We start from the raw sequence: 24,632 nt of genomic DNA, 5'->3' as shown, positions 1-24,632 counted from the left end.
ACCCCAAGCAGGACATTTAGGAACCCAGAAAACTTATATGAGAATTGCTAATAACTATTATTGGCCAGGTTGTTACAAAAATGTAGCCGAATATGTCCGCCGCTGCGAGCTTTGCCAAACTTGCAAAGTTAATCAGTCCGCACCAGCAGGATTAATGGGACAAAGAGTAGTAGAACAGCCCTGGACAGTAGTAGCCGCTGATATTATGGGACCATTTCCCCCTAGTAGATCGAGCTTTAAGTATATCCTAGTAATCCAAGATGTTTTCACTAAATGGATCGAAGTAAAAGCCCTAAGAAATGCTACTGGAAAATTAATTGCCGAAGCCTTTCGCGAATTAGTAATTAATCGTTGGGGAACCCCTAAAGTACTGCTAACTGACAACGGAACTGAATTTATTAACAATGTTATTCGTTCTCTAGCCGAAGAATTCGGAATATATCACTCTACCACTCCACCTTACCATCCACAATCCAACCCGGTTGAACGAGTGAATCGTGTCCTGAAAACAATGATAATTTCATTTTTAGATGAAGACCATAGGAATTGGGATAAATATTTAAGCGAATTTAGATTTGCCTATAATACAGCCCACCATGACACATTAAAAACGTCACCAGCATTCCTTAACTTTGGTAGAAACCCTAAACCGACAAATGAATTGCGAAGTAAATCAGAAAATCCTACAACAATTGATCCACAAGATCCCTCTTCCTGGCGAGAAAGAATGCAAAAACTACAGATTATGAATGATTGGATAATTGAAAACCTAGATAAAGCATTCTTGAAACAATCCCAATATTACAACAAACGTCACCGTCCCGTAAAATATGTTGTAGGAGACTTAGTTCTTACTCGCTGTCGTATTTTGTCTTCCAAGTTTAAAAATGTCTCGTCTAAACTAAACCCTAAGTTTGTTGGACCTTATAAAGTTTCCAAAATTTTGTCACCCAGTGTTGTAGAATTGTGTGATTTGTCTTTTGTCAGACTAGGAAAATTTCACGTACAAGACATTAAACCCTATCTAAGTGTCGAATGAGTTTAAAATTTCGACAATCCCCTATGTTACCTGAAAATAAAAGTTAATTACCTGAAAATAAAAATTACTTACCTGAAAATAAAAGTTAGTTGAAAATAAAATATGTTACTGAAAATAAATTACGTTACCGAAGATTAAAATACTCACCCTTGAATTCCTGTTACCTTAATTACCTGAAATTAATTTTCTTCATATCGTCTTCCGGAGTTTTGTGAAGTCCTGCCTTCCAGTGCTGTAAAATGTCGTCTTCTCCTATGTGAAATGTCCAAGTACAAGGTCAAAATAATAAAACCTAACATAAATACTTTTCGATAATCCTACTTTAGCAAACAAACAAACAATGGAGGAAACCTCAGAACTATACCCGGGAGATTGGGAGTTCGTCGACGCCGACGACATCAGGGATGATGTGGGAAACCTGGACCAAATGGAACCAGAAGAGGAAGCGGAGCTCCTAAGAAGTCCCGAATACTCTTCGACGGAAAACCCCCCAGAACTCCCCAGCGACCAACCCATTATTCTAGAAGCCTCCACATCGTCTCCCAGAGAGCTGTCCCTAATGGAGGAGGTGTCGAAGCTAAGCAACGTTGTGGCGACCCAGCAGCAGTATATCCTCCAATACCACAACGAAATAAATAGGCTCACTCAAATAATTCTCCACGAACAGGAGAAAGGGAGAAAGTTGAACGACATCATCGTGAAAATAGGGACCGAAAAAGCAGAGTTAATCAATAAATTCCAGGAAGCTGGGAAAATCCTAAAGGACCGAAAAGAGGAGAATCGTGAGCTCCTCTTAAACATCGAGGCACTGCAAGAACAGCTCCGAGAATACCACGAGCCCATACCCGAGGATGAACCCTGGACCCTGGAGGACGAGCTCAGAATTGTCGATCAGCCCAGTTGGCGCTTCTTGAAGCCCCACAGGAAGGTCCTTTCCAACCTGGAAACCCTTTTCCCCAAACTGTTACCTGCTTTGTCCCAAGCTTTTCTGGCAGAGCGCCAGAATTATTTACTCTCTCACAGAATAGAGGTAAACGTGTTGCCGACAACGAATGAACAAGTTGAGATCCAGACTTCCCCCGAACCCAACACATCACACAACAACGACACTGATACCAATACACGATCTGCTTCCCCAACTTTACACATTGACATAACAGACGAAGAACGCGACGAAATTTTATCTTTCTCACGAAACCCCGACATGACAATTACAGACGAAACACCCCTCGTTACCCATAACCCCACTTCAAACACTCACTCCCACTTGTCACCCTCTACGAACACTCAAGAACACTACAAAGAAGACCCCCACCCCATTTTACGAGAGAACTTTTACGGATCCAACCGTACACAACAAACCGTCAAGAAACAGAGGAAACACCGAATGTCACCCTACCGACCCCGCACACCCTCTTACCACGTGCCTCGGTCAAAGAGCCCTACACCTCCGAAAACCAGACGTACTCGATCTCGATCTCCAACATGCCGAACACCAGGCTGCCCCATCGATCACAAAAATCCCCAAAAATACACAAAGAAACCCAACCCCGAATCTGTTACCCCTACCGAATATTATAATATCCCTATCGTCACCAACCCGTTATCGAATCCAGCAGACCCGTCACCAAAACCAATCCCCTCGCTACTAGACATCGTGGTGGAACCACCCAAGAAGGTTGAACCCGACTTAATAAAATGGCTCCGCCGTAGCAGCAAGAAAGGTTGCTGGACGTGTGGTGACCAAGGTCACTTATGCGAAGATTGCCCCAACCCTACGATCAGCATCAAGGATGTTTGCCGAACCTGCGGAGACATCCTCACCGACAACAAGTGCCCAAACTGCGCACTGACTTCGCGCCTGTAAATAGGAAATAAAAGTTTTTTTTTATGAATTACGTTGTCCTTCAATTTTATTTATTTGTTACCCAACTTACCTTCCTAAACTAATTTTTTTTAGTCTTACAGCGCCCTCTTGGCTTCATCTAAGGATGGGGGTGTTGTGACGTTGCAAATTTTTCATAAAAATATTAACAAAGTTTCATGATAAGTTTGCATGGAATTTGATTGTAAACAATCATTTTTTTTATAAACAATAATAAGAACTAAAGAAAAGCTTAAAATTAAGACTAGTTTGTTATATAAACATTAATTTAATAATATAAATATTATCTATCGTTTCGCTTTTGCAAATTTTTGTTTCTCGTATTCCCTGAATATTTCTAATATTTGAAATCATCGAAAACGACGTTCGTCGGTCAACCTGCAAGCAGAGTTCCCCTCTCGTCGTTAAGAATTTCCCCTTTCTTCGTACGAATGAAGGAGAAAACCCCCTTTCTCGAAGAAATGATTCCTCGAGAGTTGCCGCTTTCGCTATGCTTTTCCCCGTTTTCGCTTTCCCCTACCTACCGGAAACTACTATGTCACCCAATTTAGCTTTGAATAATTTTGAAATTGTTACCTTTTTTTTGCACCTAACCCGAGAATTGTTATAAATGATAATAATACCCTGAAATTTATTAACTTTAATATTATTCCGGAATTTTTATTTTTATTCAGGAGTATTATTTGTGAAACAAATAAGGGAGAATTTTCTCGTCAAATTTTCTCGTAGTGAAAACCTCTTGTCAATCAGGCCCGAATTAATCGTTGCTAAAGGCCCACTCTGATTTTCGTATTTTTGGATATTTTATTGGATTATTGGTTGTTTATTTGGTTTGTAATCAGAGTAGCTACAAATTAGGAACTAATTCCCTGAAACAAGTTGATGGCGAGAAAGACACGGGTCAAGATACCGAAATTTGGATGCCGACAGCTGTTCTTAAAGTTGAAATTGGCCTATGGCTTTTCCAGTGGTTACGCTCCTTTTTCCGGCGTAAGAATACAAGATTGACCAAGGGCTACCGGTGGGGAAAAGCGAAGAAGGACCAGCAGGGTACGAGCCGGCAGTCATCGTTATCATCGCTCTCTTTGGAATCCTGCTCTTGGCCTGTCCAGACGTGTTTTCAAATACTTAATTTTCTAATCACTCTAATTCATTTTTCTTGTGAAAATTCTTTAGTTTTTCTTTTTGTGTTCTGATCTTGGTTGTTGCTGTTCGACTGTGTGCAGTTTTGCCGATTATTCTTTGGAATTGTAAGTTTTTTTTTATTGCAAAAAGAAAGAAAGAAGGAAAATGTTTTATAAAATTATGTAAAAGTGTAATTTTGGTTCAGCCGGCCTCATGGCTGAACAAGAGACTTTTTTTTGTTATTGAATTTGAAATTTATCAATTAATTTAGTTAAAATGATTTTATTGCAATTTGGATAATAATTAATGGACTATTAAATTAATTTATCTTATTATATAGTAGGTTATTTCAATGTCTCTTGTTCAACCAAGTGTTGCCTTTTGTTACCTTTTTTTCCCCTTTTATTCTCAGGATTTTATACTAAATTCTTTCCCGTTACCCAAGTTACCAACCCCACAATAATTTATTATTATTAAATTATTGAAATTACCCATTAGCTTTCCCCAGTTACCAAATTCGTTACCCCTTTTAGGTACCTTTTTTTTTATTTATGGCTGAACATTTTATTTAATTTATAATTTTGTTGTGAAAATCTGTGTATAATTTTGTAATTTTGTGTGCCCTTTATGTATTTATTTGTAATATTTTATGTTTGTGAAATTGGAATTTTAATGAGATGTGACTCATATATTATATAAAATTCGTTTGTTACCCTCGTTTGTATCATTTTCGTATTTCATTTTAAAATATATTTTATAATTTTACTGCTAATAATAGAGTATAATTTCTTCGAACCACGACGCTTCCTTCGACCTTTTGGTCCTAGCTAACCGGCAAAATCCTTAATATTTTATTCGTTTCTCAACTCAAAACCCCCTTTGCTCTTGTTTTGGAATTTGGTCAATTTTAATTTTGTTTTATTTGAAGCGACGATTAGTAGAGAACAATGGTCTTGTTTCCCTGTAATCTAGGTACTTGTTTTGTTAATAATTTTAGTATTATAAATTTTGAGGATTCAATGGTCTTGTTTCCTTAAAATCTTATTCGTTTTGTTAATTCTCTAATTTTCTTTTTATAAGAAAATGTCCCTAGAAAGGACTGGCGCTCAACAAATTAGTTGAGTTGAGAAATTTATAAAGTATTCCCCTCTCTCTCCTTCCTTCCAATTGTATTGGGTATAAAGACTTTGGCTAAGTTTTAATATTTATTTTTGTTATTGTTAATAATTTATTTTATTTATAAATTGGATTTTATTTACTGTTTGCTCTCTTTTTTTTGAAAACATTAATTTTGTTGTTGTTATTATTATGATTGTTTATAACAAATTGTAATAATAAATTGTTTATAATTTTTATAAATATTATTAATTGTTGGAAAAACCCATTACAGAGTATATAAAATGTTATTGTTGAGATAAATTTTATGTTCAAAATATTTTTTACAATTATTAATAATACTTGTGTTTTTTTAAAGAGAAATGTTGAAAAATATTACGTTATTTGAAAATAATTAAATTTAAAAAAAAACTTATTATTAAAATTATTATTGAGATAAGGGGGAAAGTTAAATATTTTTCTGGAAATTAAACTTTTGTGTCAACTTCAAATAAAATTACGACTTTTTCGAAATTTTAAGTACATACTCTGAATCAACTAAATCATCTTTTTTCGCTTTAAAGTCGACCCGAAACCTGGGTTATCTAGCAACCTTCTTAAAAGCTTTTTTATAGAATGGTCCTTAAACTTATATACAAAAAATCTATTTTTCAGAAACAGGAAACGAAGGTAATACTCAAAACATGGATGGTAATGTTAAAATCGACGAAGGCGATGCTGAAATAGTCGAAACTGATGGTCAAATGACAAAAAAATTGCCTCAAGTCAAGGAAACTAACGCTGCTAAAACAAAAGAGGAGGAGACGAAATCTAAGGGAAAAAGATTTAACTTTAATGACATTCTAAGTGAAAATGATTTAGAAAATTGTAAGTAAACAATTTAATATTCACAAATAGTTGGAAGAAATATATAATACGTAATAGTTTGCTTTATAATATTCAAATTTTTTATTTAAGTACATCCGTATGACAAAATGTTGTTGTCGAAAGTCACCAAAATCGAGGTAACGACAGATTTATTGGCTCGTCGTAGCAATCAAACAAATGGAAGCAATACTTCGAACTTGTCGACAACATATTCATTTCTTCACAAGAGTCCAGAATTAAGTGACTTCCCTCTAAATGATATGGAAACTTTTGATAAAGTCGAAAAAAAACTGGAACAAGATACAGATTTTTTTGACATTGTAGTAAGTATTTAATTTCATTTTATCAACAGGAATTTTAAAATTCTGGAAAAATTAAGGAAAAACGAAATTTGTTAAGGAAATGAAAGGGATTTTTATCACAAGTGTTAAAAAGATAAAAAAAAACTTTTATAATTACTATAAAAAATGTAATTATTCGTGTTCAAAAATATTTTTGAAATATTCAAAATCATTGAATTTTCATCAAATTTTCTTTTAAAAAAATTATTATGAATGTTTTATACTAAAATTTAAAAAAATGTTAATTGATGTGAAAAGTTTAATAATAATGTTACGTTTGCAGTAACTTTTTCCTTTCTTATTTCAAATTGTAATGTAACATATTTGTCACATGCACCGTATAAAAAAAAGCATGCCCTCGTTGACGACGGAAGTGTTAAGCATTCGACACTCTAAGCGATATGAAGTATCATAACAACAGAGAATAAGAGAAACGCGAAGGAATGCTTAATAACTCCTGTTGACCTCAAGGTATTAGTCACCTTATGTGTATATCCCATTAATTCCACTATATAAGATTTTAATATTAAATCAAATCAAAATTGAAATCGTTTAAACAATTAGATATTCTTATGACAAACTTTTCAACCAGTTATATTAATATTAGTATATACAATTGTTGTATACGTATGAATTATTAATAACAAAATTCAACTTATGTAACATCTTAATGATTCTTCGAATTTGTGTATTATATAAGAACGACTCTAAAGGGGATCTCCAACGCATAGTGACCCCACTCGGGGCAAGGTTCAATAACCTAGGGCCTGTTCGGCTAAGTTTGATTGGTTAACTAAAATAGCTCGGCTCCAGATTGGTCTGGAAGACGACCTACACTTTTCTAAACATCCGTATTGGCTACTCACTGGTTTGCGACCCTTTTCCGCTAGTGGGAACTATTGCATAAAAGCTGGAAAGCCCTCTTCCGAATTGTCATTTTCTTCCGTTCTCTTACCGAAGTAACCAAAGATCTTGTCCCATCAGGCAGATGCCCTTTTTATATTTTGTAATCGTACCAAAGACATACTCTGTTAAATTATTCGTGCCGTCGAATTCTGTATTTAACGGAAGTTCTTACAAGTCGAGATACTGAAAATAATTAGGGGCTTGATGTAAAGCTTTTGAGTACGAATACGGTTTTCGACTGTTATGGGTCGTTCTAATCCCGTTTAAACTCATTTTAAAGTTCTTGCCTTTTAAATAAAACATTTAAAAGTAGTATTAAGTATTTGTGTAATATCAAACCGATACAACAACTGTAAGTATTTGGTAAGATTTAATATTGTATACCTATCTATCTTTATAATTTGAGTTTCTTTGTAATAAAAGATTTCTTAAATTCTAAATCTATATTTCCTTCTACCATTAAATTAAGAATAACGTCATAACAGCTCCCGTAGAGCTGAAGCAATAACAAACTCACAATCAAATAATTTTCGCAAGACTTACCATCTTGCGAGAAAATTGCTAGCGACTTCCGAAAAGTACATCGCTCGTTCAAACCACGGTTATTTTTACTATTAATTTTAGTATAAACGTAACAATAATAATAAAATATTTATCTCGAAACATTTTTTTAAATTAAATAAATGAAAAATAAGTAATTAATTATTTGAATTTTTCAGAGAATATTCTGAAAAATTTTAAATTGAGAGAAGTTTGTCAAAATAACTAATTTTATTTTTAAAATAGGTAGATATACTAAAAGTTTTAAAGATAAAAATAAAATACTGTTTAGTTTCTTATAATATTTTAAATAACTCAAATAACCAGTCAGTATTATATAACGAAAATTTATATTTCAGTTAATATAATTCCCTTATTTTTATAATTCTTAAATATTTGCATTTAATCTTTAATTTTGAATTGATAATTTTTGATTTCTTTCAGACTATTGCCCTCAAGAATGTGGGGAGATATAACAATCCTAGTTTAACAATATCAGCCTTATTACAGAACGTAATTTCCTTCGAGTTAGGTAGCACGTACTGTTTAAGTGGAAAAAATAAGGAGAAGTCATTGTTTAATAGGACAAACCTTTACTTAGTGGGTTCGAGTAAGTATTTGTAACGCGCTCCCAAGAAAGGTACCTGAGAAGTTAAAAAAAGTTTTACGCAGGCTTCACAGTCTGTCCCCTGTTTCCCAAAAAGTCCCCTTTTTTAATTTTGGCCCCTAAACGTACCCTATTTTGAAAATTTCGCCTAAATTTCCCCTATTTTTTCGTCGCAGGTAATTCTGCAAAAGAATTCAATTATCTTGATAACCAACCAACAAAACTTCTGGAAAGAATTCAATTTTAAGAAACATTTAATTATTCAATAAAACAATAAAATTCGTTTCAATAATTCAAATATTTTCATAAATAACATTTAATTCGTCGTAGGAAATCAATTATTTTCAAAAAATTTTAAGTAATTTTGCAAAAAAATTCAATAATCTTGATAAATAACAAAATTGCATAAATTCTTCCTATAAAATCATTTATTTTAAGGAATTTTAATAAAATTCTTTTCCAAAATTCAAATTATTTTAATAAATATCAATATTCATACTTTGCAGAAATTCTTCTCAGGAATCCAATTATTTTTAAAACATTTAATAAAATTCATCAAAAATTTTTCAATTATTTTCAAAAATGGTTTTAAAATTCTTTAATATAATTAATTTTATTAAAATTTTAAATAAATTCCTTAAAAGAAATGAAATATTTTCAAAAGTTGTTAATACAATTTTTCGTAAAAATTAAATTTTAATAAACATTTAATATTATTTATTTTTTTACCTATATAAATAATTGATTTCTCGTAGAATTAAATTATTGTTTTTCGTACCTACTTTTAACTAACAATTCTGTAGAATTAATTTTTTTGAAAGTTTAATTGAATAATAATTGATGTTATTGATTTAAAGTATAATTTTAATTGAAATTTTTAGAAATTTTAATTGAATTGAAATGATACAAATAATTTGAAGAAATTACAGTACCAATAATATCTTATAATAATAAATTAATGATTTTGTTAGTCGGTCATTTTTAATTGCTATTAACATAAAGAAAATTTTGAATTGAAAAATAAAGAAATTTCTTTTTGTTTTATAATTTCTTATGGGTTGTTCAATTTGAAAAGGTTTGAGTTTGAAATTTTTGAACATCTTAATTGCAATGAAAAAAATGATTAAATATTGATTTTAAATAAAACTATTGATTTTTTCGAATAATTTTACTTTTGAAGAAATTTGTAAATAAATTTAATAAAACATTTTTTTGAGTATCTAATAATTTTGAGAGTGGATCTAAATATTATGTAGGGTCAGGGAAAAATAAAGTTAAATTTTTGTGGCAACCCTGTATAAATAAATTACATTTTTATCTTTATTTAACCAATTTTTATGGTCCCCTAAAAGTCCCCTATTGTTTAATTTTCAGTCCCCTATTTCCCCTAAAATACTCTTTAGGGGCACTGTGAAGCCTGTTTACGTTATGTTTATAATTTTTGTATTATGAATACAAAAAGAGAATCAAAACTACTATTACAAAAAATTGATGTTCAATTTTGAATTACATCTAAAATATTCAATAGAACCTGGTTGCAAATTTACATGATTAAAAAGGAACTTTTAATCGAGTTAAATCTAACACAATCAAAACTTATAATTCGTTTGGTTCTTAGGCACCTTTCTTGGAAACGCGTCAAAGTTGATAAAATTCAACCTGATAAGTTAAAAATTTAAAACAGTTTATTAGTACCCTTAATGACATTAAAAAGATTATTTATTTTCTGCATATACAGAAGCAGCATTACTATTGTTGCAAGATTACAATGTGTCAACAAACGATATTGATCATCATATTCGGAATTGGCTGTCGAATTGTAAACTTAGGCTTAACAGAAAACTGTAAGTGTCAATTTACTATTTTTTTTATTCTTATATCTAATTATGTATAATATACTTATCTTTGTTTTTAGCACTGCAGAAGCTGAACAAATTCAACTATGAAAATATTTGTAAATTCGTGAAAATATGCTGGCCTTAAGCACTGTTTTTTTTAAAAAGAAATCTAATTTCTAATTTCCTTCAAAAAGAAAGAAATTTTTTCTTAAATCAAAAATTAGTTTTTAGCACTGCAGAAGCTGAATTAGTTAAACTATGAAAATGTTATTTGTAGATTCGTGAAAAGATGCTGCCTTAAGCACTGTTTTTTTTAAAAAGAAATCTAATTTCTAATTTCCTTCAAAAAGAAAGAAATTTTTTCTTAAATCAAAAATTAGTTTTTAGCACTGCAGAAGCTGAATTAGTTAAACTATGAAAATGTTATTTGTAGATTCGTGAAAAGATACTGGCCTTAAGCACTGTGTATTTCAAAAAGAAATCTTATTTCTAATTTACAATATCCTTTGAAAAGGAAGAAATTTTTTCTCAAATCAAAAATTTCATATTACACGAGAGTCAAAAAAGAGAAATAATTTTAAAGCGTTGAAACAAAAATCTTGCTCAATTTAAACGCAGTTTTGTTTGATGAAAAAAAAATAAAGCAAGAAATGAAGATTTTTTCATCAACTTTTGTTTTTGCTAAAAAATTTAACAATCTGTGTAAAAAATTAAAATTTCATTTTAATATGTAAAACTTTTTAAATATCTTTTTAATAATAAATAAAAAACATACAATACTAGTTTACATTATTATTATTATTATTATTATCAGAATATAATAAGATTCTCTTCTATTGATTGTCAAGATAAAACTGTTTGAGTTACCACAACCTTTACCAGTAAGCTTACCACAAGTTTTACGCGTAACCTTACCATGACTGTCAGTTGTAACCTTACCACATGTTTTACGCGTAACCTTACCATGACTGTCAGTTGTAACCTTACCACATGTTTTCCGCGTAACCTTACCATGATTGTCAGTTGTAACATTACTATGGGTCTTACGTGTAAGCTTACTGTAAGGCGGAAATTTTTAAAGCATCTCATGTTTACTACAGGTTTACGAGGTAACGTTACAAACTTTACAGATGTCCGCAGAGGTAATCTTACCTCAAAACATGGTGCTATGTGGGTAGGAATATAACTATATAATAATCGACAAATATTTGTCGTTTTAAACACTGATATAGTGAAGAATGTGTTTAAAGGGTCCGTCATTAAAGAGGTATTTAAAAACTCATTAAGCGGAACAAAAGGTGTTTCAGGTAAGTAATACAAACCACTTGGATATTCTTATTGAACTTTAAGTGCTTTGCAATGCATTTTAATGTGAGAAGTAGTTATACGTTTCGACAGAAAATATTATCTTATGTTATCAATCACTGGAAAGAATATCGGAAAGAAGCATTATATAGTTTAGATTTTATTAATCCATCGAAATATAAGTTTTACATGGGAAATGAAGGAGTTTATGGTTCTATGTTGGAATGTCGTGCGGCTGCATACGTTTATAATATTAACGTTACTGTCATGCGAAAAACTGAAAGCAGTTAATTACATTTTGCCTTTCAAGAAAATTGGTGCAACAGAAACAATATGGGCAATTCTCTGGAACCTTTAACTTTTGACTTGAAAAAAAAATTTACTAGCACATTAATAAAAATTTGTATATAAATTAAAATTAGCATTTAGAATTTATTTTTGCAGTTAAAAATGTAATATTTCGAAAGTCTCATATATTTTTATTCTTTTTTAATAAGACGATTTTTTACAAGTTAAAATCTATTGTTTTCGATTGTTTTAGATTTAAATATTTAGGTTGTCTTTACTCTTTTATAATATTTATTATTTATTTTTTAATATTCTCTATTAATTATATTAAATTTAAAGTAAATTGGTCAAATTTAAATATTTTAATAAAAATTAGTGAATTGAATTATTATTTATTTAATTTGGTAGGGGGACACTTTTCCTTAAACAAGTTTCCTAACAATTTTTTTTCCCAAAAATTTTTTTTCCCAAATAAACTTTTCCCAAAAAAATTATTTTCCCAAAATCTTTTCCCAAACGTATAAAAATTATTTATGTTCACATTTTGTTTCGCAATTTGTTTTGTAACCACCTTCATTCGTTTGTCAGTTCTGCGGTTAAAATTTTGTTTACCTGTTTCGGAAGATTGTCAAAATTCTTAGTAATTTATAAATTAAAATTTGTATTAAATATGGACAAAGCAGAATTAATTAAATCTAGAAAAGGACATTTTCTGCATATTAACGGGTTTTTATATTATAAGCATTCAAATGCAAAGAATCGCGTTTACTGGAATTGTCGAAATAAAAGTGAGTGCTCCGCACGAATTACAACAGGACCTATAGCAAATGCAACGGAAATAGTAATTTTTAAAGGCATAGATAAGTCTCCTCACACTCATGCACCTAATCGTGAAGAGGTAGAAGCTGTACGGGTAATAGCTGGAATAAAAAGAGTTGCTGAAGAGCACGCTGAAATGCCCTCCGCTCGAATTCTACGCCGAGAACTGCGAAATGTTCCATCAGGTAATTTTCGGGGTAGTAACATATTGTCAGGGTGACTATTTTTTATGATTTAAAATTCTCGGTCATTTCTCGGTTAATTTTCAAAATCCCGGTCAACTCGTACATAAGGATAATTTATAATTAGCTCGTTCTCGTTTCAGAAATTCTAGCAGAAATTCTAGAACGTCCAAATCTTAGCAAACAGGTCTCGCGCGTTCGTCTCGCGAATTTACCTTCCAACAAGAATTAAGAAATAACAATTAATAAATTAAATATCTTTACTTTCCAAATGCGTATAATCTTCTAATTACTTTTAAAATAATCCTTATATATTCATTTACATTTATGTATTCGTCGTTTTATTCTATTTTGATGTGCCAACTTATAAAATTAGTTTATGTTTCCGAAAGTACCTAAAGGGACTCTCGTGATTTGCTTACTTTTCCATATTAAAAAATTTATATTAATTACACTAGTTTACAAAGATTTTGATCCGCGGTATTATAATGTCATTTCTTATGTAAAATTTGCTCCTGAATCCGAATCTGAAGTCAGATATTAAGAAAGTAGAACAGTTTTCGAGATATGGGTAAATTTCAAATTTTTGAATTTCGACAGAAAGTTGATTCACTAATATACCATTATTTCCGAATGTAGTCGTTCGATTTCAATTTTCTTTGAAGCAAATTAAAGGTAATTTAATTTCCAATAAAAAAATATATACAACATTTTTAATTGGACTTGCGGTTTAGGAGCTAGTTATGAATTTGTTTGGAATTTCTCATTATTTTTAACAGAATTTTAGAAATTGTTTGACTTTTTCGGTTAATTACGTCCTAAAGAAGTGTTTACTTCGAGTTTATTTTTTTGAAAGTCAAAGTACAATTTCTTAGGAAGAATATAAGCCGTTGCCGATCAAAATTGAACTGAAAATATAGAAGATATAAGCACTTAAGTAAAAATACAGAAAATTAGCTTTTATCCAATTTTACGATTTATTAATGACATGTATGGTTTTAGGTTTAAACAAATTTTTAACATTAAAATTGGCATTTTTTGTGAAGATTACACTAGCAAATAAAGGAAATGGAATGTCGCTACCAAGAATTTTGGGACGAAGCAATGATTGGTGACTTTTGTTATTTTTAGATTAGAGAAACAGATAATATCCATAAAAAACAGTGCAAATCAAATTTAAGACAATTTTAATGTTTAAAATTTGTTTAAACCGAAAACGATACGATATGTCGTTAATAAATCGTAAAATTGGGTAAAAACCAATTTTCTTATATTTTTATTTAAGTGCTTTTACCTTCTATTCTATTCTATTTTACCCAAAGTAAACACTATTTTTATGTCGTTATTAACCGAAAAAGTCAATCAATTTCTAAAATTTTGTTAAAAATAATGAGAAATTCAAAAAAAATTCATAACTAGCTCCTTAACCGTTAGTCCGATTAAAAATGTTGTATATATTTTTTTATTAGAAATAAAATTACCTTTAATTTGCTTCAAAGAAAATTGAAATCGATCGACTGCATTAGGAAATAATTGTATATTAGTAAATCCACTTTTTGTCGAAACTCAAAAATTTGAAATTTACCCATATCTCGAAAACTGTTCTACTTTCTTAATATCTGACTTCAGATTCGGATTCAGGAGCAAATTTTACATAAGAAATTATAGTGAAATGCCGCGGATAAGAAAATTTTTTTAATTTTGTAAACTAGTGTTACTGAACATAATTTAATAATTTTAAAACTAACATATTTTAATATTATTAAACACTCTTTACATGGAACAATAATTCTTTTTATAAAACATTTGATATATATTGAGTAATTGCATAATAAATATAAGACACCTAAAGGTTAAAGGTTCGAGAGAATTGCCCATATATTTGCTATTTACAGGACATCATCATCAAAATCATAAAGATGGACACTTTACTGTTTTGATTCCTTGCAATGAAAATATTGTATATGTCGAAAACAAAATTTAGTCTGTAGATTCTGAAATTGCAAACGATCGTGAAATAAATATTGAATGTGAAATTAATGAAAATGATATTATTGAATGTGAAACAAATCAATTTAATGTGTTACAAGATCTTACCCCTTTGACTATGTTCGAGGATATGAATCTCAAAAATAATAACGAAAATTTTAATAAAATCGAAAATAATCGAAACATTTCTAAAATTCACATTAATATAGCAAATATAGCATTAATATAGCAATATATGCCGCTAGGTGGCTACTTGGTAACACTTCCTTGTGTGTAATCTCTATTATTTGTTAATTAATCCTTGATCTCAGTTGATTTATTAATTGCCGAATTTAATAAGTTTGTACTGTTTTTTAACTTGCTTCTTTGACTATTTTTTTATTGTCATTTTTATTGAATGTAGTGACTGTAAAACTGTTTCGGAGTTTTTCTAACCTCAATTTCGGTGTGCTACATTTTGTTCTTATTTCTCCTGAGACTTGGATAATAAAATCGTTACGATTTGTTTTTTTGTGAGTGACTTTGTTGTTTTTTATCCATTTTTACGATCATGGCTGAAAAAGTAGATAAGTGCGCTAAATGTGCTAAAGATATGACACGTGCTATTCCGGTATTGTGTAAAGGATGTAATCTGCCATATCATCGAAGCTGTGCGGTGCAACTTGCTACCTTACCTAATGGATCATTTGCTAAGTGCTGTAGGCCAATGTCATCGTCCCCAACTGTGGATTCTCAGTTGTCACAAACAGCTGATAGATTTGATAGTATTATGAATGCCATGGATAAGTTGACAATGCTTACATCTGACAATTTTGCGGATGTCAACAACAAATTAGATGATACCTTATTAAAGCTAGCAAATTTGGAAGGTAGGATTGTTTGTTTGTCAGATCGCCTTACTGTTGTGGAGGGGAGATTGGATAAGTGTGAGGCAAGTAATTCGAATTCGAATAGTGTTGACTTTAAGTTAACAACGGGTCATTGTATTGAAGAATTGTATGATAGAAATGAAAGAAAGAAGAATCTTGTTTTGTTTAATTTTCCTGAAACAATTTCCTCTACAACTAATTCTGGTACTACTTATACTAATGGTGATAAGGAAAGCATCATTGATATATTTAGTAAGTTTACTCCGCCAATTGCTTTTGAGAATTTGCAAGTATTCAGATTGGGTTCTAATGCGCAGGTTCTACAGAAGCCTCGTCTAGTGAAATTAATTTGTGCGACGGAGGAGAAGGCACAAGTGATTATGCGAACATTTGCTGCTGCCAAAAAAGATCCAATATACTCAAATGTTCTAAGAAATATGTGGTTGACAGGCGACAAGACTGCTATGCAGAGGGAGGAGATACGGTCTATGAAGGCGGAGTTAGTCGCTCGACGATCGGAAGGAGAGAAGGATATAATGATGGTGTTTCGTCGTGGAGCTCCCACGATTATAAAAATCCCTACTCGGAAGCGTACTTCCACATTGACTGTCCAAATAGATGCACATGCTGTGAAGAAGTAATTTCCCCTACTCGTGCTTAGCGTGATTTCCCCTTTCATCGCCCTTCTTCAATCTGTCATCTTTACTACTAAAATGTTAGAGGTGTTAATTAAAAGTACTTCAATTGTTGAACTTATAGTAATTAAACTGAAACTTAATAACACTCTTCTAATAATTGGTTGCTTTTATATTCCCCATAATTCGTCCTCTGCTCTTTATTTTGAAATGTGTAGTGTTATTGAAAGTGTTTATGAGCAAAATCTTTGCTCTTTCTTGTGTTTAGTTGGAGATTTTAATTTACCTTTTGTAACCTGGAATAGTAGTAGTGATATTGATTTGTATGATTTGAATTTTGATTTGTCTTATCAACAAAATATAATTACAACATATTTATCTATTATCTTCATATAATTTCCAAACAGAATTCAATTATTTAAAAAATTTTGTAAAAATCTTCGTAAGAATTCAATTTTTTTTCATGAATAATACTACGGATATCACTCTTTTATAACAAGATTAAGTAGAGAGGCTAATTCGATGTCAAATATTGTTGACTTTTTTATAGTAACTTCTTAAGATTCATTTCTTTATTGCGTAGGTTTATTCTAGACTTTTGAGTTAAAACTACCTAGCGTTGATTACATAGTTAATATTGTATAATATAAGTTGCGGTTGCAACTTTTAGATTGTAAGAGTACTATGTACGAAAGGGCTTGTCCCGTATACTTGCTAAATAAATAAATAAATAAATAAATTAACATTTCTGTAAATTCGGATATGGATACCTGTGAAGACGAGTTGTGTTTATTTGAAAAGTGTATTGAAAAGTGTGAAGAATTTTTAAACAATAATACCTGCGATGAGAGACATTACTTCTTAGAGCAAGAAAAAATATTTATTATATGTGCAAGACAGTATTTTGAATATGAGAAAATAGTTGGACACGCTGATACATCTAAAGTCGTTAAGAGAACAGCAGATTGTATACAAATATCAACAAGCAGTGTGAAACGTATTACAAGTGATTTTGTAAAATAAAAGGTCTTATATATTCAACATAAAAGTGGAATGCCTTCAATTGAATGCGATGAATTTCTTCAAAGTTTCATAAAAAGAAAAATTTACCAGTTTTATATTAATCGTGAGTATCCAACCACTAAAGCACTGTATGAACAAATACAACGAGATGTTTCTGATCTCCTTGATTTTAAATTAACAACTTTGAAAAAATGGATGAAAATGTTAAATTATTCATATGAAAAATTATGTAAAATACATTTTGGATGGAGAGCACAACGAGATAAATATTTAATTACAATTAAACTACATCGTGATAATGTTTATAATATATTGTATACTGAAAAAACTTGGTGCGGAGCAAATCATAGTAGAAAATTCGGATGGGTTGAAAATTTTGTTATTCAAGAGAATAATAATTTTGATTATTATAGAGATCATGTTCAACAAGTTTTTGGACAACGAGGTGGATTTGTTACATCTTCTGGAGCCGGGAAGAGTGTTATAATATTACATATTGCGCGAAGTAGATGTTCCTAAAATAGCACTACGTTTTAATGAATTGTCATAACAATCACTTCTTGGGCTTGCAAGACCTTATCATTTTCCTAAACAATATTTACTTGAAAAAATTGTAAAGGAAATTCGTGGTAGTAACGTTACATTATTGTGGTTGCCTGTTGCCCATTGTGAATATAATCCTGTAGAACATATATGAGCTTATAGAAAAAATTATGTTGCAAATCATAACAAAACATTTCACGTTAACGGCGTTCAAAACTTGTGTATTGAAGCAATGAATGAAGTTACTCCAAGATTATGTGAAAAGTGTGTTCGGAATGCAGAAAGTGAAGAAGAAAAGTCTCGAAAATCAGATACATTAATTGTCAACAACATTGAGTCAATAATTATAAATACTGCAGATGACAGCGATGAAGATGAACTCAGTGATAGTGCAGGTACTGACAGTGAAAGGAACAATTAGAACAATATCCTTTTTTATTGTGATGTTCAAACTTTGCACTGATATTGAATGGACACTGCAGTACCAGTCAACAGACCATAGTCACTCACTGCTACTGTCTGGTATTAGAAAGTTCGACCGCGATATGTCTCGATATGTTCACTATTATGTGACTACGACGAAAATGTTCATTAAAAGTATTATTGCATTATTATTAACATTTTCTATAAAAAAAATATTACGTACACTGCATTAGTTTTAAGTAACCCTTGAAAAATCTCTCAAAAAAGTCCAGAAAGTAGTAAATTATAAGTAAGAATAGAAAAGTAGCGAAAAAACTGGTACAGTAGTATACTACTGTCATTGAATTCTCTACCATTGACAAGAGGGTTCATGTCGCTCCGCACCTTGCTTTAATGGAGTAATAAAGCAAAAAACTAAAAAGATGTTTCTAGATAATTCTTTAAATAATTTTTTTTTCAAATTTTTCTTTCAGTTTTAAAATCAGAAGCATATACTGCATAATTTTGAGTTTGTCTCAAATCCGTGCCACAATTTGCAAAGAAGATAACTTTTTATTTTCTTTGTAAATAATCTCGTAAATTTAATGAAATATTGATTACATTGTTAAACATTATGTTGCACAAGGATTTGAACAATATGGAAAAAATTCAGCGTAACGATAGTTTACATATTTCTTGAGATACAAGCCTGAAAAGTTTATACTTGTAAAAATTATGAAAAAACCATGTATTTTTTACCTTCATAAATTCTTAACAAATACAAAAAATTTTTTGCTTTTTTGTTTTTTCGTATAGGAGCGTGCAGATGGCGTCGCTACTATTTACAGGTTGTTTTAATATAATACTATTTTTTTTAATGGAGTTATAAGATTTTAAAATAAGGGCAAAATGTCTACATATCCCTCATGTGAGCATTATTCCGGAGACATCAGTCTAATCTTTGTCCTTATAAGGAGTTGCCTTTCTCTTCCTAAACCTGCAAGAGAGAATATTCAGCTTCTTTTAACATACGCGCAATCTTTAAAATAGAATTTGGAATATAATAATGTTGATTAATAGCGGGATAAATAATGCAATATTAACATATGACGTAGATGAACATACTCATATAAACATATCGCGTTAACAGATATTAAACCAAGGAGAAACAATACATGGGATAGGGAATCTATTCGTAAATTTAGAAATTTCATGAAAAACCTTACATTTTTATTTTACATCACGAAAATCAGGGTGATCGTCATATGTGATGGGTTAAATTTAGTAATTTATGGTCTTTAGACGATTAGTTAATAAAAGATAAAATAGCTAAATTGGCCCCTAACAATGATAAAATGTATTTTAAATTACGAGGTGGTTGAAGATCCAGATGAAAAAGAAGTGTTGAATGAAACTATGAAAGTGATGGTGAGAATGAAGAAAATATTGTAAGGGAATATTTAAGAGTTCTAGATGATCAGGATATTTTTCCTCCTCCTGGACCACAAGGAGCACAAAGAAAAATGGTTTTTTTGTAAATATAAACAAATAAATTTGCTTTATAAATTAATAGTCTATTAAGCAAAAAAAGGATAAAGGTTCGGGTCACAAAAATCATTGTAAAGAAATTAACTTTCTTTATTTTCGAGTTACTTACGATATTCTTTATTCCTAATATACAAAAGTGTCGATTTCAAACAGCAGACGACAGGGAGTAAAAGTCATTCACTTGTTCGACTTGTATAAAAATGGCGGCCGTTTTCTTCCATGGGCAAGAAAAATGCATGTGAACAGCTAATTTTCTTGTTCTTGGGAGAACACGGCCGACATTTTCATACGGTCGAAGAAATGAATGACTTTCCTCGCTGTCATCTGCTATCAGAAAGCGCCATTTTTGTGCACGCGCGAGGCCATAACCTATGAAACGACACTCCCAAGCCTCCCAAACACCTGTGGCTTGGAAGGCATGTAGCGTGCTTGCAAAAAGCAGAAGAACGTCAGTAAGGATGTTCAGGATGAAATGGTAGCTTTGGGGAAGGCGCACGAAGTAATTCGCAGTAACCTGCGTTTTATACCGAAGCCGAAGTTCTACGGCAACACCTAATGGTAAGAGCTAATGGTAGCTCCTGTTCATAAAATTAGAAGCACATATATAAATAGATACAATCAAATATCTTTTACCTTAAAATGAATAGGGGTCGTCCATAAACCACGTGGACAGTTTTTCAAAGATTTTTGACCCCTCTCTCCCCCTTGTGGACACAAAAATACATGGGATCGTGGACATTTTCAAACTTTTTTCAACCCCCCCTTCCCTTAAAAGTTTCCACGTGGTATATGGACGACCCCATTTCTGACTCCAATAAATTATTTTTGGACGATTTCACTGGAGTACCTAGCAAGTCACTCACATGATTCCAACATATTTAAAAAATCCTTTATCAGCAAAGAATTACCGTTGATTTGTGAAAATGACTGGCATGTCATTGGATACTCTGCTTATACATTAAAAAAGTGGATGTTAGGTTGCCGTGTGCTTCATAATTTATGTATAATAAATTCTGATGAATGGGACGGAGAAATTGAAAATAAAATATAACTTTTTAATACAAGCTTCCACTACTTCTGAAAGCCAAGATAAATACGAAAGACATTTTAAAAGGGAAGAACTAAAAGAAAATTTTTGAACAAATAGATAAATTATAAATGTATGAGAAAATAAATATACCCAAGTAGCACGTAATATTGGGAACATTCCAGCAATATGCCACAACATTAAGGCAATATTGGTAATGTTAAGGCAATGTTCCCAATATCGCTGTAATATTACGTGCTACTGGGGTATGGTTTAATTTTTATTTAACATTTCTTAATTGCATGTATCTCAATAAAATTCTTTTAGATGTTAAAAGAAATTTTAAACTAGTAAAACTTATCTTTAACATGACGCATTTTATGTGAAATGTCCTAAGTTGAAATTTCAACTTCTTAAAAAAATTGAAACTCAGGGAATTTGCTGTTCTATTAAGTAGAAATGTTCACAAAAAACATTTTTGATTTTTTCGAAAATTTGGAGGGGGTAGAGTGGGGTTAATTTAAATAATTTTGCTAACACCGGCTACATTGTGAATTTTTTCTGAACATACTTCTAGTGGGAAAAATTTTGTAGAATATGTTTCTGAAAGGTTTTTTCGTCCTCTTTCTAATGGTGAATTTTATTTTTAATATTTAAAAAATTTACCCTAATTTTTGATAATTAATATTTAATTTTCAACGATTAAAAGAAAATTATATAAAATACTGCAAAATGGAGGAGGGCAATTTAGTGCCTTGGAGCATGAGTTTAGTAATAGTCCCCTTGTCATTTTTGGCATTTATTTATTTTGTCATTTAGAAAGTCATTTAAAAAGTGTATTAGGAAGTGTGGAGTTTTCCATCGAATCGTCAATTACAGTAAGTCTAATTGTAATAAAAATCAAAGTTGAAGATTTTTAAGTTAATAATTCTGTCAGCATGGTTGTAATATATTTAGAGGAAAAACGTATTATTAAAAGTTGTAAAATAAGTTCATTGATTATCCTCTTTAGAAGAATTAAAATTAAAATTGTTAGTGATTATAATTGATTATATTATAATATAATTGATAAGTTGATCCTAATTTTTCTAATTTTTGTCCGGCCTGGAAGGAGAAAACAAGAAAGGTGTGATTCGAAAATTAGTTTTAATCTGTTTGTATAGTTCAGTGCTTGTCCTTGTGATTTTGTCATTCATTTATCAATTTATTTATTTATCAATCTGTTTGTATAGTTGTGTGCTTGCCCTTGTGTTTTTGTAATTTATTTATGGTCTCTAAAAAGAATATTAGGAAGTGTGGAGTTTTCCATCGTATCCACAATTACAGTAAGTCTCATTGTAATAAAAATCAAATTAAAATTGTTAGTGATTAGATAATTTTAAGAAAATTTAAATTAGGGTCAGTCCACTGACTTTCGTCTGAGGGTTGTTGCGGCTATATTTTGAAAAAATCTGGTTTTAAAATATGTAAAACTAGAAGACTTCCTGATTCTATTAACCACAATATTATTCCGAAAATTTTATTTTTTGAAATTGAACTATTATAATTTGAATGTTCTTTCATTGATTCATTCACTTTTTCTGTCAATCAAAAAACAAATATTGCACACAATCATAGAAAAAACATTCCTCACAAAATAAAAAAACATGTGAAAGCCAACAATATAAAAATATAAAACAAAAAGAAAGGTCAATAATATAGAAAGGTCGTGGGCTCGTATCCCACCATGCTACCGTTTTTTTTGAGTTGTTGGATAATTTTGAAATTATTAATTAATTTTGAAAATATTTTTCAGATTAAGCAGGTTTATGTATTGGGGCAGCTGTGCTGTTGATACATGTGAAATCTATGCGCTTATAGAGATTTATTTAAGATATTTAATTTGTTTGTAAAAATTTGATTCGGATTATTCATAGCTTCTTCTCCTTTAATATTTAACTGCCGAATGATAAATTCACTTTCTATAATAGTAAGTCTAATTGCAATAAGAATCAAATCATTAGTTTCTCAGCGAAATTCCCCTTTAATAAGATATAAATTTTTCCTTGAATCATTCTTGAGTTAATAATTCTGTCAGCGTGGTTTTAATTCATTTAGAGAAAAAATGGTGCATATTCGAATATATGTGACGCTCCACGAGAAAAAAGACCTTATTTACTCTTGTCATAAGGTCCCTTTTCTCGTGGAGCGTCACATATAGAAGGAGTCGATTTTTGTTTTTTTCTTATCATAGGTCTGTCCGGTTATTGTCAAGTCTCTTGTACCTTTCTTTCGATAACAGTCTTCTTGAGAGTTGTAGTTTTCGTGATTTTGCGAATGATTAATTGTCAGCATACGTCACATGGTCAGCGACCTTTTCCTAATTTCTGTCTGGCCTGGAAGGAGAAGACAAGAAAGGTGTGATTTGAAAATTAGTTTTCATCTGTTTTTATAGTTGAGAGGTTGCTCTATTTCTTTTTATCGTGTTCACATTTTTGTCTTTTTGTTATTTATTTATTTTGAAATTTAGTGTAAAAAAGTGTGGAGTTTTTCAGCGATCATCAATTACAGTAAGTCTAATTTTAATAAAAATCGAAATTAAAGAAGTTGAAGAAAATTTAAAAAGGTCGTTAGTATTCGCAGAGAATATTAAAAATTTTGAAAATAATTTATTTCGTTTGAAGAATTTTATTCAAAGTTTAGAAAATAATAAGATTTTTTTGAATAATTATGAACATGAATGAATGCTTTTAAAAAATTTCAGTAAAATTGTACTAAAAATAATTGAATTCTTGCAAAGAATTTTATTCCAGGTTGTGAGAGGTACAAATAGAAAAGCATCCGGTTCCAAATTTAAAATCTGAATCTATCTTAGAACCGTCTGTGAAAAAGGATACGTAATTTCGAAACAGAACAGTCTTACCTATCTATAGGTCGACTTGAGGAGTGAATAGTTGATCGTTGTAAGGAAACTCATAATAAGGATAAAGAATGCCCTACGAATTAGTGGCTTAAATTCTTTGACTTTTTTAAAGACTATAATAAGTGTAAACTTATTTCTAATTTGATATGTGTTTCTCTTATGTGTGATTTCCCATAAGTTTCTCTGACTGTCAGGAATAGGATGATCGAGGTTTGCGAAGGTTTTAATTAAGTAACGTTTAGCTAAATAGCAAAAACGTTTTCTTAGGGGAGGGAGCTAGCATGCTTCAGCGAGCATGACATTAATAGGCGTACTTCTCCTGTAATGGAAAATAATTTGCCCTAATAAAATGAAAATTTTTGAAAGTAAGTTATGTTAAATTATTATTATATTTTATTATTTTTACACAAAAATGGTAAAGTTTACTGAATTTAAGTAAAACACATGGGGAAGTTTAATCTATCTAAATTATTTTCTTTTAAATTATAAATATGTGACTTGGTAAGTTAAAAAGAATATTAAGTCAAAAAAATCCATTTTTACTTTTTCGGTGAGTTTTAGAGTAGAACGGAGCGAGGCCGCGAAGACGGCACATTTTGGTTTGCGAGGCAGTTATTTAAATAGGTTTTTTCAATGTTAATATGAGGCATTATTTCTCAAACGTCCCAACCCCCAAAAAAAAGTTTTGGGATTGGCTTCATATTTTGGGAAATTGTTATCCTATATGAAAGTAATAAATTTGTAAAATATTACACGGAAAGAAGTTTAGGTGAGCGGTTCTCCCCGCGTAGGTAGAGCGGCGCTACTTGCTGTCGGGTCGAGCGGTTCTTCCTCCG

General features: G+C 30.8%; 1 protein-coding gene and 1 long non-coding RNA gene across 2 annotated transcripts; both read left to right on the top strand.

The window, feature by feature from the left end:
- Positions 1–5,739: 5,739 nt before the first annotated feature.
- LOC122511951 lies at positions 5,740–6,367 on the top strand. The gene is made up of 2 exons (XM_043627526.1): positions 5,740–6,032; positions 6,123–6,367. The coding sequence occupies exons 1-2, from the start codon at positions 5,849–5,851 to the stop codon at positions 6,365–6,367; spliced, it is 429 nt and encodes a 142-aa protein (XP_043483461.1). The 5' UTR covers positions 5,740–5,848.
- A 1,907-nt stretch (positions 6,368–8,274) lies between these two features.
- LOC122511940 lies at positions 8,275–10,471 on the top strand. Its single transcript, XR_006302569.1, has 3 exons — positions 8,275–8,429; positions 10,165–10,270; positions 10,342–10,471. It is a non-coding gene; the product is annotated as an uncharacterized LOC122511940 (long non-coding RNA).
- Positions 10,472–24,632: the final 14,161 nt, after the last annotated feature.

Source organism: Leptopilina heterotoma, unplaced genomic scaffold, assembly GCF_015476425.1.
Source record: "Leptopilina heterotoma isolate Lh14 unplaced genomic scaffold, ASM1547642v1 Lhet_91, whole genome shotgun sequence".
Lineage (NCBI taxonomy): Eukaryota > Metazoa > Arthropoda > Insecta > Hymenoptera > Figitidae > Leptopilina > Leptopilina heterotoma.
The sequence above is the reverse complement of the archived record's forward strand: the minus strand, read 5'-3'. Positions and strand labels throughout refer to the sequence as shown.

Bases quoted from the DNA above. Each gene is read 5' to 3' on its own strand.
- LOC122511951 (XM_043627526.1), top strand. From the start codon at position 5,849: ATGGATGGTAATGTTAAAATCGACGAAGGCGATGCTGAAATAGTCGAA. The intron at 6,033-6,122 runs GTAAGTAAACAA...TTTTTATTTAAG, and splicing joins TGAAAATGATTTAGAAAATT to TACATCCGTATGACAAAATG.